The sequence below is a fragment of the Hypanus sabinus genome, chromosome 1, assembly GCF_030144855.1.
Source record: "Hypanus sabinus isolate sHypSab1 chromosome 1, sHypSab1.hap1, whole genome shotgun sequence".
Lineage (NCBI taxonomy): Eukaryota > Metazoa > Chordata > Chondrichthyes > Myliobatiformes > Dasyatidae > Hypanus > Hypanus sabinus.
The window spans coordinates 156079480-156095510 of NC_082706.1; the positions used below are offsets into that span (position 1 = coordinate 156079480).

The 16031-nt window shown below is 41.2% G+C and overlaps 1 protein-coding gene and 1 long non-coding RNA gene across 2 annotated transcripts in view; one reads left to right on the top strand and one right to left on the bottom strand.

Moving 5' to 3' along the window:
- dlgap1a (discs, large (Drosophila) homolog-associated protein 1a) overlaps positions 1-16031 on the top strand; it is a 219402-nt gene that overhangs the window by 171601 nt on the left and 31770 nt on the right. Inside the window, exon 7 of the mRNA XM_059979492.1 lies at positions 10271-10689. Coding sequence (XP_059835475.1) covers positions 10271-10689 — 419 coding nt within the window. The remainder of the gene's footprint in view (positions 1-10270; positions 10690-16031) is intronic.
- LOC132399319 (uncharacterized) overlaps positions 15372-16031 on the bottom strand; it is a 49990-nt gene continuing 49330 nt past the window's right edge. The window contains exon 5 of the long non-coding RNA XR_009513960.1: positions 15372-16013. This is a non-coding gene — a long non-coding RNA (uncharacterized LOC132399319). The remainder of the gene's footprint in view (positions 16014-16031) is intronic.

A 16031-nucleotide genomic window follows, 5' to 3' on the forward strand; every position in this document is an offset into this window, starting at 1 on the left:
TGAACGCGTGCACTGTTATCTCACACTCCTTCCGGGTGAGGTGGGTGAGGAGTGGCTACACCCCCCACAGCGATGGCGGAACCTCGTTCCTCTTCTGAAAGTCCTGTAACATGTGCCATCCCACTGGGTACTTGAAGGTAATGTCAAGCAGCCCGTTACCTGAGAAGTGCTGGTAACAGTAGATGCCCTTCGTCTCAAAATGCAGCATTCCAGCAGGACGTTCATGATGACGGGGAGTCCCTTTGCTGAGGTCCTTCACCAGCACCCAGACGGAGCTTCCCAGTGCATTTGTCACTGCAGCCACCCTGATTTGTTATCACAGGTTAATTGCCGGAAAAGGGTGTTAGATTAGTTTCTCAATAAATGTCAGGGATCCAGCCCTATGTCAGCGGTTAAGCTCTCATAAGGCAGCCAGTTTATCACAAAGAGACTCATTGTCTTCCTTCTTTAATGTCAATATTTGAGTTCACCCCATGAGATTGTCCTCCTTGATAACTGTCCTGGGAGCTCAGCCCTGCTGACTGCTAAGCACTTCAGCCGGTAAACCTAACTGCTTACAATGTGTGCAGTTGCAGAGGGAAAGATTATAGATATTGTGACCTTCTAGTGCTAAGGCACACTGTTGTTTATTAACAACTTGTTTAAAATGAAACATTTCCAGTCAGGCCAGTTTTTGTTGTTCAGTTCTCACACATTAAAGCTGGCTAAGAATAAACATGCCTCAAAACCAATGTTTCCTCTGGTGGGGGTATTCAGAACTAAAGGGCACACCCTCAGAATTGAGGGTAAACCTTTTACAACAGAAGTAAGGAGGAATTTTTTTAGCCAAAGTGTGGTGAATCTGTGGAATGCTCTGCCACAGACTGTGGTGGAGGCCAAGTCTGTGGGTATATTCAAAGAGGAAGTTGATAGATTCCTGATTGGTCAGGGCATCAGGGGATATGGTGAGAGGCAGGTGTGTGTGGTTGAATGGGATCCAGGATCAGCCATGATGAAATGGCAGAGCGGACTTGATGTGCTGAATGGCCTCGTTCTGCTCCTACGTCTTACTGTCTTATGGAAATTAGATTATGTAGAAGGTGCAGTTTATTTCCACAGAAACAATTGAAATGTGCACAGCACAAAATGAAAGGCAGAAATGACATTCTCTGGCTCACTTGCTTTCATTCTGGACATTAAGCTGAACTGTCTCCCAGAGCACTTCCCACAATGGATCGCTGACCTGCAAGTTATGTCATTCCTGTGCAGCAGCCAGTTAGAAGGATGGTGGAGGAAGTTTGCAACAATTATTAAGTACTGCTAGGACAAGGTTCTTGTTGTACATTGCCAGATTGGCACCCAGTTAAGTCGCAAAAAAGACAGAGTACAAGGTACTCTCAAGACTGCAAAGAATGATACCATTAGGAAAGTCTTAGACTTTAAGGACCTCAGGTCAAGAATGATGAGTTTGGAGAAGGACATGAAGATATGGAAGGTGCTGGCGTGGAGAGCTATGAAGGAAATCTGGAGGTCAAACCTGACCAGAGGCTCAAAAAGAGCATCTTCATAGCAGTCAAAGAGTCCATTCTCATGAACGGATGCAAGACATGGACACTCACCAAGACCATACAAAAGTCACTAGGTGGTTGCAACACACGAATGCTCTGGATGGTTCTTGACGTGAGTTGGCAGCAGCACATGACGAACGTCAAGCTCTATAATGACCTACCGATGCTCACCACTAAAATCGAGGCGAGAAGACTGCAACTAGCAGGGCACTGTCTACATCACCCTGAGCTACCTGCCAGCCTAGTCATCACATGGGAGCCCAAGCTTGGGAGATGAACCCTTGGCACCCTCCCAAGACTATGGTCAACACGCTCCTAGAAGACAGCGGCATGGCTAATGTAGATGAACTGAACACACTGATGAGGGAGAGAGAGGAGTGGAGAGTCTGTCATCGTGCCTGACGCCAGCCCCCCAGGCCTGAGTCGACGTAGTAATAGTAGTAAGTCACAAGCTCACCTTTTACTAACAACCACCCTACCCCATCATGCCAATACCTTCCTCAAACCATTTCCCACTCACCAGATTGCTGCCTCAATACTCCAATACTACTTGACTACTTCTCCCTCTGACTCAGCTGTGTCTGTAAACCCCAATCAAGGCTTTGAATTCCACCCCGCCCTCTCTGGAAACCCATAAATTTCTGATCTCCCCTACACCCAATAAGTTATTATGCACTTACTTATTAATAAGCAACGTGGTAACAGTTTTACAAGCCATGCCTCCTATTCCCACCACCTCAGAACTTAGTTCTATGTGACACCAAAGGGATTCGGCCCAAAGCCTCAACTATGCTCTTTTCCGAAATGCTGCCTGGAGTTCCTCCAGCACGTAGTGTGTGTTGCTCAGATTTCCAGCATCTTCAGGTTTTCTCGTTTGTCTAGGTGACATCTTTTAGTCTATGTAAAATTACAATAGCTTTTCACCCTCGGTTGCTGAAAGAGGAACATTGGCACACAGTTGCTATGACTGTAGGGAACATCAATTTCTATGCAGGTGAATACTAATTAATCATTATGGACAACCTTCTTACATACTGCAAAGAAATCTTCCATCACTTTAACGAATGAATCAAGTCACAGGATTTTATCGATCATTCTGTTCTCACCAGTTAGGTTGTTTCATTACAATCATGACTGCTGCTGCTGCTGAAACTATGGGGGAAAATACAGACAGAACAGGGCATCAGTTTGTATAGGAAGTGTGATGAGAAACTCTAGTGGACCTCAGTGGGTGATCTCAACTAACAGTGAAGTGCTCATCAAAACCCAGTGCCTTGGGCACAATTGAACCCACATGCATGTTCATTGTGCCATTCAGGATCAGAGAAAAAACATCTAAGGAGGGGCTAAATCGAACTGATGAGCTGTGATTCACCATACCAGATGGTCTATATTCACACTGAGGAATCACAGGAGTTATTGTAGTGTCATTCAAAGTGCAGTCCGTTCTGCAAATGTGTCAGAGCAATGTGTGGTAGCAAGTGCCTGTCTGGAACAAACTGTCCTCAGGCTATGTAAGGGTTCCTGAAATCTGTCCACAAGCCAAGTCAGCACTTCCTATAATTCATTCACTTCGTTGAACAACCAACCTCATACTACCAATGATTACATATTTTATTTCAGGAAGTCCCCAGGTTATAACAGGGTTGTGTACTTGAGAACTATTTGTAACCCAACTTTTTTCATAAGTGGGAACTGAACAAAAACAGTGAGTGGGAGAGGATCACAGAAACCATTGTGACAGGTGAGTGAGCAGGCACAAGAAGAGGGACGCAAGCAGGCCTCTCTGACTCCGGGACTGAGTGTGCTCAGTTCGATTCAACCCCGTTACAACTCGATTCAGCCCGCTACAGCTTGGGGTGCGGAAGAAGAGAAGGCAGACAGACACGCTCTGTTCACCACCTAGCAACAGCCAGCAAATCCATCCTGATCCATCCTAGTTAGTGTCACCAACATTTGTTCGTATTTATGGTTGTCCATAAGTCCAGCATTCTTAACCCATGTAGAGCACGTATAATTATTACTAGCTTGAAAAACGCTTTAAAATTTTATAGGAGATTTTGCATTGTAATCAGATTTCAATATCAGTCATTCATAACTTTGCCAGTCCCTGTATTCTCACAGCATTTATTTTGTAAATGTTTGCCTTAATTTACATAAACAGAATTAAGATCTTTATTGTACGTATATTGTAATACATGACAAATACGGTACATATTTTTCTAATGAATGTTGATTAAAAGAGATCTTGGACATTTCTAGCAAATGAAATAGCCATAATTGCCATTACTCATGATGTATTTATAACATATAAAATGTAATTGAATGTAATTTTATGGGATGTAAATTTTAATCTCATGACCTAAATTTTAAAAAGTTGAAAGATGAGAAATTTGTGATGCAGTCAATATATATTTTTCTTTGTCTTTTTACAAGTTGTTCTCTCCATATTACATCTATTCCTCACTCTTCAGCCCCACTAAATGCCTTTATATGACAATTCCACCATCTGTATGCTGAGTATGGGACAACAGAGAGTTGATAAACAAAACAAATATAGTTTTAATTGTGCTGCTCAAAGATGAAATTCTTCTGGGTGTTTTACTTGCCTGGCAGTAAGCAGATACCCAATAATAACCTTCCATTCTTATCTGCATCTGAAATGGCCAAAAATTGGAAAGGATGAATATGCAGACGTGTATCAAAGTTTTGATCTTTCATATTCCTTTCCGTCCTCATCTTTCTGTTTCTGAAATCACACTCTAAGTTATCATTATTTTACATTGCTATAAATACTCAGTGCATTCATTAGCTTTAAAATAATTTTGCAGCAATTATGATCATGCAATACATTTAATTGCCAGATATATTACAATTTGACTTTGTTTCAAATAAATGATTTTAATAACTTTTGCTTTATTGGAGAATATCTGTCTCTCTCTCTGTTTTTCAGTGTAAATGGTTTGCTTTGTATACAAGGTGCCTCAGCCTGTTATGTCATGTTTGAATTTACCATATTTATGATAGGATATCTACTAAACTCGGCAATCTCTGCTGAATTGTATCTTAATTTACACAACTTTGAATTCTGATTTATTGACAAAAATTGCACCATTTCACATCAATGTCCTAATGAATTCCAAAGGCAATGAATAAATCTATTTTAGAAGTGACATTTTGACATAGGCACAAGCTACAGTGGTAGCATGATAAATAACCTGTTTACAGGTGTTCCTCCCCCCGCCACTTTACAAAGGCAAAGCGTTCCAGCGTTCCTATGAAACCTTTCTTAAGCCAAAATGGCATAAAGCAAAGGACCATTAATTTATATGGGAATAATTTTCTTAAAAGCGAAAATCCTCTTTGTAATGCGAAAGCAGGTTACTAATGTAGGTCTTTTATAAAAGCGAAGTGGTGTAAAGCGAACATTCGTAAATCGGGGACACCTGTATTTTTAAATCTTATATAAAATTATAAGATTTTAAAATATCACCCACCAATTGGTTGAGCCTCATGTGTCTTTTTGCTCATGGCACACTATCGTTTCAGCAAACCTAAGCTTTTTCCAGAGTGGGATGTTGTAATGAAAAGGGTAAGAATTGAAATGTCCACTCAGTGGCCACTGTACTTGGTACAGGAGTGGTGCACTGTGTGGTCTTCTGCTGCTGTAACCCATCAACTTCAAAGTGTGACATACACGTTCAGAGATGCTCTTCTGCACACCACTGCTGTAACGTGTGGATATTTGAATTACTATTGCCTTCCTGTAAGCTTAAACTAGTTTGGCCATCCTCTCTGACCGCTCCCATTAGCAAGGCATTTTTGCCCACAGAACTGCTGCTCACTGGATTTTTTTTGTTTTACACACCAGTCTCTGTAAACTTTAGAGACTGTTATACGTGAGGTCAGCAGTTTCTGAGATACTCCAACCATCCCATCTGGCACATCTAATCATCCCACAGTCAAAGCCACTTCCATCACATTTCTTCCCCATTCTGATGTTTGTTCTGAACAAATGGACCTCTTGACCGTGCCTTTATGCATTGGGTTGCTGCCACATGATTGGCTGATTAGATATATACATTAACAAGCGGGTGTACAAATAAACCTAATAAGTGGCCACTGACTGTATATTTTAACATTTTTTAAAAAAATCATAACTCTACATCCAGTTAATGGAACAGGTTGGAAATCCAGGTCAATTACAACATTCAATAGCTGGCCAGTAATTCTGTCTTTTGAAAGATTTCCGAAAGTTGTATAATTCCTCGCCTAGTCTCTACTGTGGTCCTTAAATAAGTAACATCTAATTATCAACCAAGCTATTATAACTCTGACTCTTCTTGCCCTACTCTAGCACTCTCCTCTTCCCAATCCCTGTGATCTTTCTCCAAAATTGCTGTAAACTCACATTAGGACTATTGCTATTCTTCATTACTGTCCCATTCTTCATTAACATACACAACTTAACCGATGCATTTCTTGATTACATCTCATGTTTTGCTTTACAATTGTTCAAACTGCAAAGAAATCCAGCTCATTATCTCACTCTCACTTCATTGTTTACACCTGTTTTAGTAAAGATAGAGAGGGAGGTACAAGAGGTGGGGGAAGTTACACTACTAATCAGGGACAATACCACAGCTGCACTCAGAGGGGACATAATGGAGGACTCATCCACTGAGTCAGTTGGGATAGAACTCAAAAGTAACAAGGGTGCCATCATTCTGATGAGATTGTGCTATAAATGCCCGCATTCCCCCCCCCCCCCCCATACCGACTGGAAATAGAGGAACTGGTTTGCTGGCAGATTAAGGAAACGTAAAAATAATAGGTTTGTTGCCATGGGGCACTTCAACATCCCTGATGTAAATTGGGACCTTTTTAGTGCAAGAGGTTTAGACGAGGCAGAATTTGTTAGATGCATCCAGTAGAGTTTTTTTAATCAATCTGTAGATAGTCTAACAAGAGGAGGGACTGCACTGGACCTGGTGTTGGGTAATGAGCCTGGCCAGGTGACTGACCTTTCAGTCTGTGAGCAGCTATGGAATAGAGACCACAACCCTAAGTTTTAACATAGCTATAAGAATGGACCTTGAGTGGGAGTATTAAACTGGAGCAGGGCAAATTACAAGAGCATTAGGGAGGAACTAGGGGAAGTTAATTGGGAATAGTTGTTATTGGGAAAGTCCACAACTGAGGTGTGGAGGTTGTTAAAGACCAACAGCACAGAGTACAGGATGAGTATGTTGCAGTCAGAAGGAATGACAAGGTAAGACTACTTTGGATGTTAAGAGAGGTGATAGAGTCAAGAAGATAAAGGGAAAGTCGCTGAGGATGCTAGAATCAAACAAGCCCCTTGAAGATTATAAAGAAGCCAGAAAAGAACTCAAGAAGGGATTCAGGAGGGGTCAAGAAAAGTCCTTGGCAGGTAGTATTAAAGAGAATCCCAAGGCATTCTATGCATAGATCAAGAGCAAGGGAGAAGGTAGCATCACTCAAGGATAAAGGTGTGTGTGTGTGGTGGGGGGGGGGTAAACATTTGTTTGGAGGCAGAGAAGTGGATGAGGTCCTTAATAGGCAGTTTACATCAGTATTTCCCAAAAAGGACATAGAGGATACAGAGATCAGTGCAATTTTGGGTCTCTTTAAGAACACTAAGGTGGTTAAGTCCCTGGGGTTTGATGGGATGTATCCCCAGTTATTGAGAGAGGCAAGAGATTTCTGGGGCCTTGACCAATATCTTCTTGTCCTCTTTCTCCACAGGCCAAGTCCCAGAGGACTGCCAAGTAGTTAATGTTCCATTATTCAAGAAGGGAGCCAGGGATAATCCTGGAAGTTATAGATTGGTGAGCCTCAACTTAGTGGTAGGGAAATTACTGGAGGGAATCCTTAGAGATAGGATTTAAGAGCATTTGGAAAACCATAGCCTAATTAGGGAAAGCCAGCTTGTTTTGCACAGGCAAGTCGTGTCTTACTAACCTGACTGAGTTTTTTTGATGAGATAATGAGGGTGATTGATGAAGGTAGAGCAGTGGATATTGTTTACATGGATTTTAATAAAGACATTTGACAAGATCACTCACATGGGAGGCTCATCAAGAAGATTAAGATGCATGGGATCCATGGTGAATGAGCCATTTACTTGCTCATAGAAGACAGAGGTTGGTAGTCAAAGGGACTTATTCTATCTGGAGGTCTGTCATTAGTGGTGTTCCCCAGGGATCTGGACTGGGACCTCTGCTGTTTGTGATGTATATAAAAGACTTGGATGAAAATGTAGATGGCTGGGTTGGTAGGTTTGCAGATGATATGAAGATTAGTGGTGTTGTAGAAGACTGGCAAAGAATACAAATGGGAATAAGATCAGTTGCAGATATGGGTGGAGAAATGGCTGGGTTGGAGTTTAACACAGCCAAATGTGAGGTGTTGCACCTTGGTAGATCAAATGTAACAAGACCTTACACTGTTGAAGGCAAGACCCTGAACAGTGTTGATAAGCAGAGGGATCTTAGAGTCCAGGTTTATAACTCCCTGAACGTGGCTACACAGTTGGATAGGGTGTTTAAGAAGGCATATGGCATGCTTGCCTTTATTAGTTGAGGCATTGAGCTCAGAAGTCAGGAAGTTAGTTATGCTCTAGCTTTATAAAACTCTAGTCAGGCCACACGAGGAGTATAGCATACAGTTCTGATTGCCCCATCACGGGAGGCTTTGGAGAAGGATGCAGAAGAGGTTTGTTAGAATGTTGCCTGAATTAAAGGGCATGTGCTGTAATGAGAGATTGGACAAACCTGGGTTGTTTTCTCTGGAGCAGCAGAGGTTGAGGGGACACCTGAAAGAGTTTATAAGATTATATGAGGCATCAATAGACAGACATGATCTTTTTCCCTAGGATTGAAATGTCTTAATACCAGAGGGCATGCATTTAAGGTGGTGGTGGGGGGAGGTGTGGTCATTTTAAGGAAGATATGGAGGGCAGATCTGCTACACAGAGTGATGGGTGCCTGAAAAGCACTGCCTGGATGGTGCTACAGGCAGAAACACGAGGGACTTTTAAGAGATGTTTATATAGGCATATGAATGAGAGGAAAACAGAAGGAAGTGGACATTGTCTAGGCAAGGGATTAATTTTATTCGCCTTTCAATTATTAATTTAATTGGCTTCACACAACAGTGTGGGCTACAAGGCCTGTTCCTGTGCTGTACTGTTCTATGTTCAAACTCCCCACTCAGGAAAAATATATGCTCACGTAGAACATAAGAAATTGAAGAACCCCTCGTCCCTCTACTTCTCCTTAATATCATAACTGATTGGTCACCATGCACCCCAAGTCCTTTGATTCCTTTCACAGCCAAAAGTTTATCAGCATCTTGCACTTCCACTACTCTCATGCATATTGAATTCCAAAGATTTGCTAACTTCTGGGTGAACAAAAGTTTGTTGGGTGGGTAGTTGTGATCATCTCACTACAGGAAGATATGGAGGCCTCAGAGATTCAACCAGAATGCTGGATTAGAGGGTATGAGCTTTTCAGAGAGGTGGACAAACTTGAGTTGTTTTCTCTAGAGAATCCGAGACTGAGAGGAGACCTGTCTGAAGTTTATAAATATTGTAGGTATCAATGTCCAATCTTTTCTCAGGATAGAAATGTCAATTACTGGAAGACTTGCATTTGACATGAGAGGAGATAAGTTTAAAGGAAATATGTGGGGTAAGTGTTTTACATTGAAATTGGTAGGTGCCTGGAATAGGCTGCCAGACATTGTGGTGGAAGCAGATTTGAGAGTAGAACATGGACCTACACAGCACAGTATAGGCCCTTCACCCCACAATGCCATGCTGACTTTTATCTTACTCTGAGATCAATCTAACCCTTCATTCCTATATAAATGTCCATTATTCTGTCATCAGTGTTCCTATGATAGTGGCATTTAAGATAGGAAAATGCAGGGAATGAATAATATCCAGGCAGGTTTAATTTGGCATAATGTTCAGCATTGACATCATGGGCTGAGGGGCCTGTTCTTGTGCTTCTTCAAAGCATTGGCATCAACACCACATCAACCATGTCAAACCCCTCAAGCATTTTTGTACATTTTGGTGAGATCACCATGCACATCAAACCCTACCCCATATCAAGCACAATATATATGTCTGGATTGTTACACCAGGGTAGCTGCCTATTGATGTCCTGAGCAGGTGCTCAAAACGCCACCCCCTTCCTCCCTGTGAGATACAATGTGTCTGCATCACAACTAAGCCTCATCCTGCCATTTCTGGTACCCATTCTATGCTGGAGGGAAAACAGCAGTCCAGACTGCAGGTTTAAGTTTCTTTAATGCCATTTCCTGTATATATGTAAAGGAGAAGGAAATAATTGTTACTCCGGATCTGATGCAGCAAAAAAAAACCCACAAACAATATATAATGCAATAATAATAATAAAAACAATAAATAGAAATACATAAGATAGTTTATATAAGTAGATGATTGTATGACCAATGAGAACAATAGCGCTTAACTCTGTGGCATCTGAGGATCCAGTGATCTGGGATTTTTGTACTTGGTGTAGATCAATATTGTTGGTGTATTAAGCCATTGGGTCAGCTCAGGACCAGAATACTGTTCATCTATTGTACATTTTTATGCTTAGCTACATAAAATTACAACAGATTTTCCCCCAAACTGTTTTATTACAATGTTTGTTGTTCTCTTGTAGTTTTCGAAGATTTACACGATCAAACAGTGTAACAGCTGCAGTACAGGCTGATCTGGATTATAAGGAGAGTTCTGAAATTTCAGTGGTGCCCCAGGAAGTAGTTTCAAGTCCATTACTAAGGCAGCTCTCCAAAGACGCAAGCACATCCACACCCAGCTTTCTTGGATCAGAGGGCAACCATTCGCAAGCCAGTGCACAAGAGAATACCTTTGACTCAAACTTTGATCCCTCTTTTCTGCCACCCCCTGAACCCTGGATCGACTCTACATCAGAGGCTGAAATAGAAGCAGGCCAGCGGTCAGTGTGCCAAAGGGACGGACGATGGTTTATGAAATTGCTTCAAGCAGAAAAGGAGCGCATGGATGCCTGGTGTCAACAGATGGAAAAAGAAGAACAAGAAAATGCCCTTCCTGAAGAAAGTAAGTCTATATAATAAATTCACAAGAAAGTAACAAACTCCAGCCTACATGGGAAACAAATGTAAAGCTACTTGTAATGTAACATTTGCCTATAACGTAGACTTGTTTGTCCATGGATGAATTTCTTCAGACAGTGAGCGGGAATAGTGGTGACTAGTGGTGTTCCGCAGGGGTCAGTGTTGAACTGCTTGCTTTACGCTCTATATCAATGATTTAGATGATGGAATAGATGGCTTTGTTGCCAAGTTTGCAGTTGGAACAAAGATGGGTGGAGGGGCAGGTAGTACTGAGGAAACAGGAAGGCTGTAGAAGGACTTGGATTAAGAAAATTAAATATAATGTTGGAAAATACATGGTCATGCATCTTGGTAGAAGAAATAAATGTGCAAACTGTTTTCTAAACAAGGAGAAAATCTAAAAATCTTGAGATGCAAAGGGACTTTGGAATACTTGTGCAGTATACACTAAAGGTTAACTTACAGGTTGTGTTGGTGCTGGGAAAGCAAATGCAATGTTAGCATTCATTTCAAGAGGTCGAGAATGTAATAGCAGAGGTGTGATGCTGAGACTTTATGAAGCACTGAGGTGAACAGTTTTGGGTTCCTCATCTAAAAAAGATGAGGGTTCAGAGGAGGTTCACAAGGGTGATTCTGGGAATGAAAGGGTTATCCTATGAAGAACATTTGATGGCTCTGGGCCTGTACTTACTGGAATTTAGAAGGGTGAGGGGGAATCTCATTGAAACCTTTTGAATGTTGAAAGGTCTAGACAGAGTAGATGTGGAAAGGGTGTTTCCCATGCATAGAGGGCCATCCATTTAAAACAGAAATGCAGAGAAATTTCTTTAGCTAAAGGGTGGTGAATTTGTGGAACTTATTACCACAGGCAGCTGTGGTGGCCAGGTTTATGGGTGTATTTAAGGCAGAGCTTGGTAGTTTTTTGATTGGACATGGCATTAAAAGTTCTGGGGAGAAGGACAGAGAGTGGGGGTGAAGAGGGAAAAAGAAAGGATCAGCCATGATTGAATGATGCAGACTCGGTGGGCCAAATGGCCTAATTCTGCTCTTATATCTTATGGTCTTTTCCCACTTCACGGCCTAATTTCCACCAAATTTAAGGCAAAAAGAAAGGGGTGAGGTTTGGTCAGTTGAATGGGTGAAAACAACATTCTGGGAAAACAGGTGATAACAAAGATTTGTTTTCTAAATTGTGACATGAAAAGAAAACCAAAGAAAATGAACACTTTGATGGTTTAATTGGACATTATTGTGAATATTTTCAGATGCCACTTGGTTTTCCCAAGTCACCAAAATCATGAATATGAAACAACTGCACAGTTCTAACTGGAAATCTGGCATCTGCCATGTTGAGGACAAAAATAAATTAAATTTAACAATTCGTAGGCCATGCTTATTTGCATATACAAAAAGAGCTTTAATGTATACTTCAGGAAATAGGAGTTCGGGCAATGTTTATGTTCATTTAGAGAAACTCGCAAGGGGAGAAGTAACCATTTATTCAGATGGGTGGGAGGAATTTACATAAAACTCCAAAATTTGAATTGTTTCACTTATGAGGTCTGCATAAATATATTTTATTAGCATTGCAGGAATGATCTCTGTAAGAGTCTCATGATATGAATGTTCTGTTTCTGTTCTCTAGCAGTCTATGATTCTAAAATATTGAATGTTTACATATTTCTTGGTATTCAAATTTCAGCAATGAATTTTAGACAGCTAGACAGTGGGTTGGATTGGCAGAAATTTAAAAGTAAATGGCAAATGTTTACAGAAGAAGCCATTAGCTAAAATGATTGCTGGTTCCCTCTTGTCGTGCCTTTCCATGGATCCATTTGGTTGTATGTCCTGTGTTCACCTCTACTTGCAAGCAGTCCCATAAAAACAAACTGCCAAATTAGGAGAGCATTTGATCAGTTTTTTTTTGTTATCAGCCAGGTTGGAACATGAAGCTATCTCAAAGACTTGCAGATTAATTGAATGCTCTCTATTGCTCCAAGTGCAGATGAGTGGTGGAATCTGGGGAGAGCTGCTGGGAGTGTAGAGAGAATATGTTATTGGGGGAAATTCAATTGCTCTCTGAGACAGTATATGGTCTGTGTGTATTCCAATGTCATAATAGAAGATGGAATAATCTATATGGAATCTACACTTTCTTTATAGACTTAGGCTAAGTTATCAGTTGTAAAATACTCTCAGTTCCATTGTGTGCAACCAATCCCAAAGCATTAGGGCTGATAGAGAATGGCCTTCTGTTACTCTTCTGCCAGGTCAGGTTTCCTTGTTTATTCTTTGGACTTGTTGCCACCATTCTATTGTAAACAATACGCATTGCATTTGGCTTATTATTTGAATCCGAGCAAAAAGTGAAGGGAGGGGGAGAATGAGAAAGCTCAGGCTAACTTGAACCTGCATTGAAAGCATGTAGCTTTAGCCACAGAGCATGCTTATATTCGTGGTAATCATTCTGTCAAGGTCAATACCAAGTTTATTGTCATATGCTCAGCTACAGTGAAAAACCTGCAGCAGCATCACAGGCACATAGAACATGATTAGAACAATAAAAATAAAGTCCACTGTTGAGCAAAGTGACATGGTGTTGCTATAATGAGTAGCGATCAGTGTTGTGAAGATTGGTTTGAAGAACTGAATGGTTAAAGGGCAGTAGGTGGCTTGAACATGGTGATGTGGGAATTAAAATCGCTGTATATCCTGCCTAATGTTAACGGTGAGAAGACAGCATAGCCTAGATAGTGAAGACCTTTGATTATATATGTTGTCTTCTTGAGGCAGTCTCTTATGTAAATACTTTGGGACTAACTTGGGTTAAGATCATATTCCCCAAATATTTAAGAAAAAAAAACACTTTAAGAATTCTCTATTTTTTAATTTCCTTACCTTCAACTCTTCCTGAACATCTACTCAGCAACATTTATTGACATTTATTAAAATGTATATGCAATAAAACACATATACGAAACAACCATCTTTGTGAACAGCTGTAGACACATTCAGAAGTTCCTCATGCTTCCACATCCACTCTGAAGCACTGGGAATATCTTTCATTTCTCCCACTCTGTTCATTGGATTCTTCAACCACATCTGAGTGTCACTGAGTTGCTGTTTTGTCCTCGTACCCATCCATAACTGCATTTGATCGACAGCATCTCTTATCCCTTTCAACTACTCCGTATTCAGATTGCAACTACTGTTTTTCATCTATCTTAACAAAGCTAGATGTGCTTTGCACTGTGTCTCTGTGAAACAGTCTGTGGACCGTGAGCAGTAGGAGGCATACATAAAACCATTAACTTTGATTAATAGGTCAAAGTGATGCAGCATTGTCATAACGTTGGTCAAGATTCTACTGTAAGTTATTGCAGGATCAGTAATTGATTTGGATGAAAAAGTTGAAGGGTAGGTGAATAAGTCTGCCAGTAACATGAAGGTCGGAGGTGTTGTGGGTAGTGTAGAAGGTTTTTGTAGATTACAAGGGACATAGACAGGATGCAGAGCTGGGCTGAGAAGTGGCAAATGAGTTTAATCTGAAGAAGTGTGAAGTGATACACTGGGGAAGGTAGAACTTGAAGATAAAGTACAAGGTCAATGACAGTGTGGAAGACCCAAGGGATCTTGGGGTCCAAGTCCATAGATCCTTTAAAGTTGCCACACATTTTGAGAAGGTGATTAGGAAGGTGTATGGTGTTCTTGGCCTTGATTAATCAGGGGACTGAATTCAAAAGCCATTGTGTAATGGAATAAAACTCAGGCTAGACTACACGGAGTACTGTGTACATTTCTGGTTCCCTTATTATAGAAAAAATATGGATGTATTAGAGAGGGTGCAGAGAAGATTTACCAGGATGCCGTCTGCATTGGAAGACATGTCTTACAAATAAAGGTTGAACAAGCTTAGGGCTTCTCTCTTTGGAGCAAAGGGGATGGCTTGATAGAGGTGTATAAGATTGTAAGAGGTATGGAGCCGTCTGCCATTTTCAGTCATTGCCGTTGACACTGTTGAATGTTTAACTTTGTATTTGGCTTAAATTTTTCTCAGTAAGATTCGTGCTGACCCCACCACCCCCTGTTCCGGTCGGCTAGTGGCGCAGTCAGATCAGCACCGGGCTAGAGAACGGAGGTTCCCGAGTTCGATTTAGTGACAGACTACTCCGGGCCGGGTTGATGTTGATCCAGTGACTCCTGTACCATCCGTGTCGTGTTGATGTCGAGCTCGCAACTTGACCTCATTAAAAAAAAAACACTGCCACCTCCAGTTTAAATTTCCACACGGAATATTGTGGAGGATCAAATACCCAAACCCAGCACAGCCCCTACTTGTCCCATTTAGCCTGTCTCAGTGCGGTGCAATTTAGGACCCGGGGAATTCAGTGCTGTGGTCCTTAGGACCCAGCGGACCTCGGGAGCCAGCACAGCTCGGGACCCGCCGCCCGCAGTGTTTCTGTTCCATTGACGGGAAGCGATCACGATTGAAAATAAAGTGGCAATAATAAAGCGTTTGGAAAGAGATTAAATGCCATCGGTCATTGGAAAAACATTAGGCTACAGTCGGTCAACAATCGGAACAATTTTAAAGGATAACGGATAAAGTGAGAATAATGGAACATGTGAAAGGCCCTGCCCCAATGAAAGCTACAATTATTAGTAAGCAACACAGTGGTTTAATTATTAGAATACATACGTTTCTTAAGTGTTTTATATGCATAGAAAGGTAAAATATATACTAAATACTAAGACAAACGTTTGACTAACTGATGCTAAATAATACTGGATGTACCTGTTCCGACTTAAAGACGGACTCAGGAACAGAACTCGAACGTAAGCCGGGGACTGCCTGTATAGCATTTCTCCAGACCAGGGTCTGTCGTACACATAACATGCATATAATATACAATAACTTAGGAAAGTAAGGATAAAATTTACAGATGCATTACACATAAGTAAACAAACTAAAGAGCATAAATTCAATATTTTAGGGTACAGAACAGATTAACTGGAGACACTTCAAATGTGATGCAGCAGGGAGTTCAGAAGCCTAATGGCCTTATGGAAGAAATTATTTCCCGTCCTGACCGTCCTTACTTTTATCAGAGTCATGTGATCATCAGGAGATGGTGTGAACTCCACACAGTCAGCACCAAAAGGTGTAATCAAGCCCAGCTCACTTGCGTCGTCGCAGCAACAGCAGCATACATCACTTACGTTGATGAGATCACAACATACACAAGGTGTGACGGAAGGAACTTGCAATCAGGAAATGCCTCAATCATTCGCCCTGTAGGTGGACTCCTGTAAGAAAAATGTGCA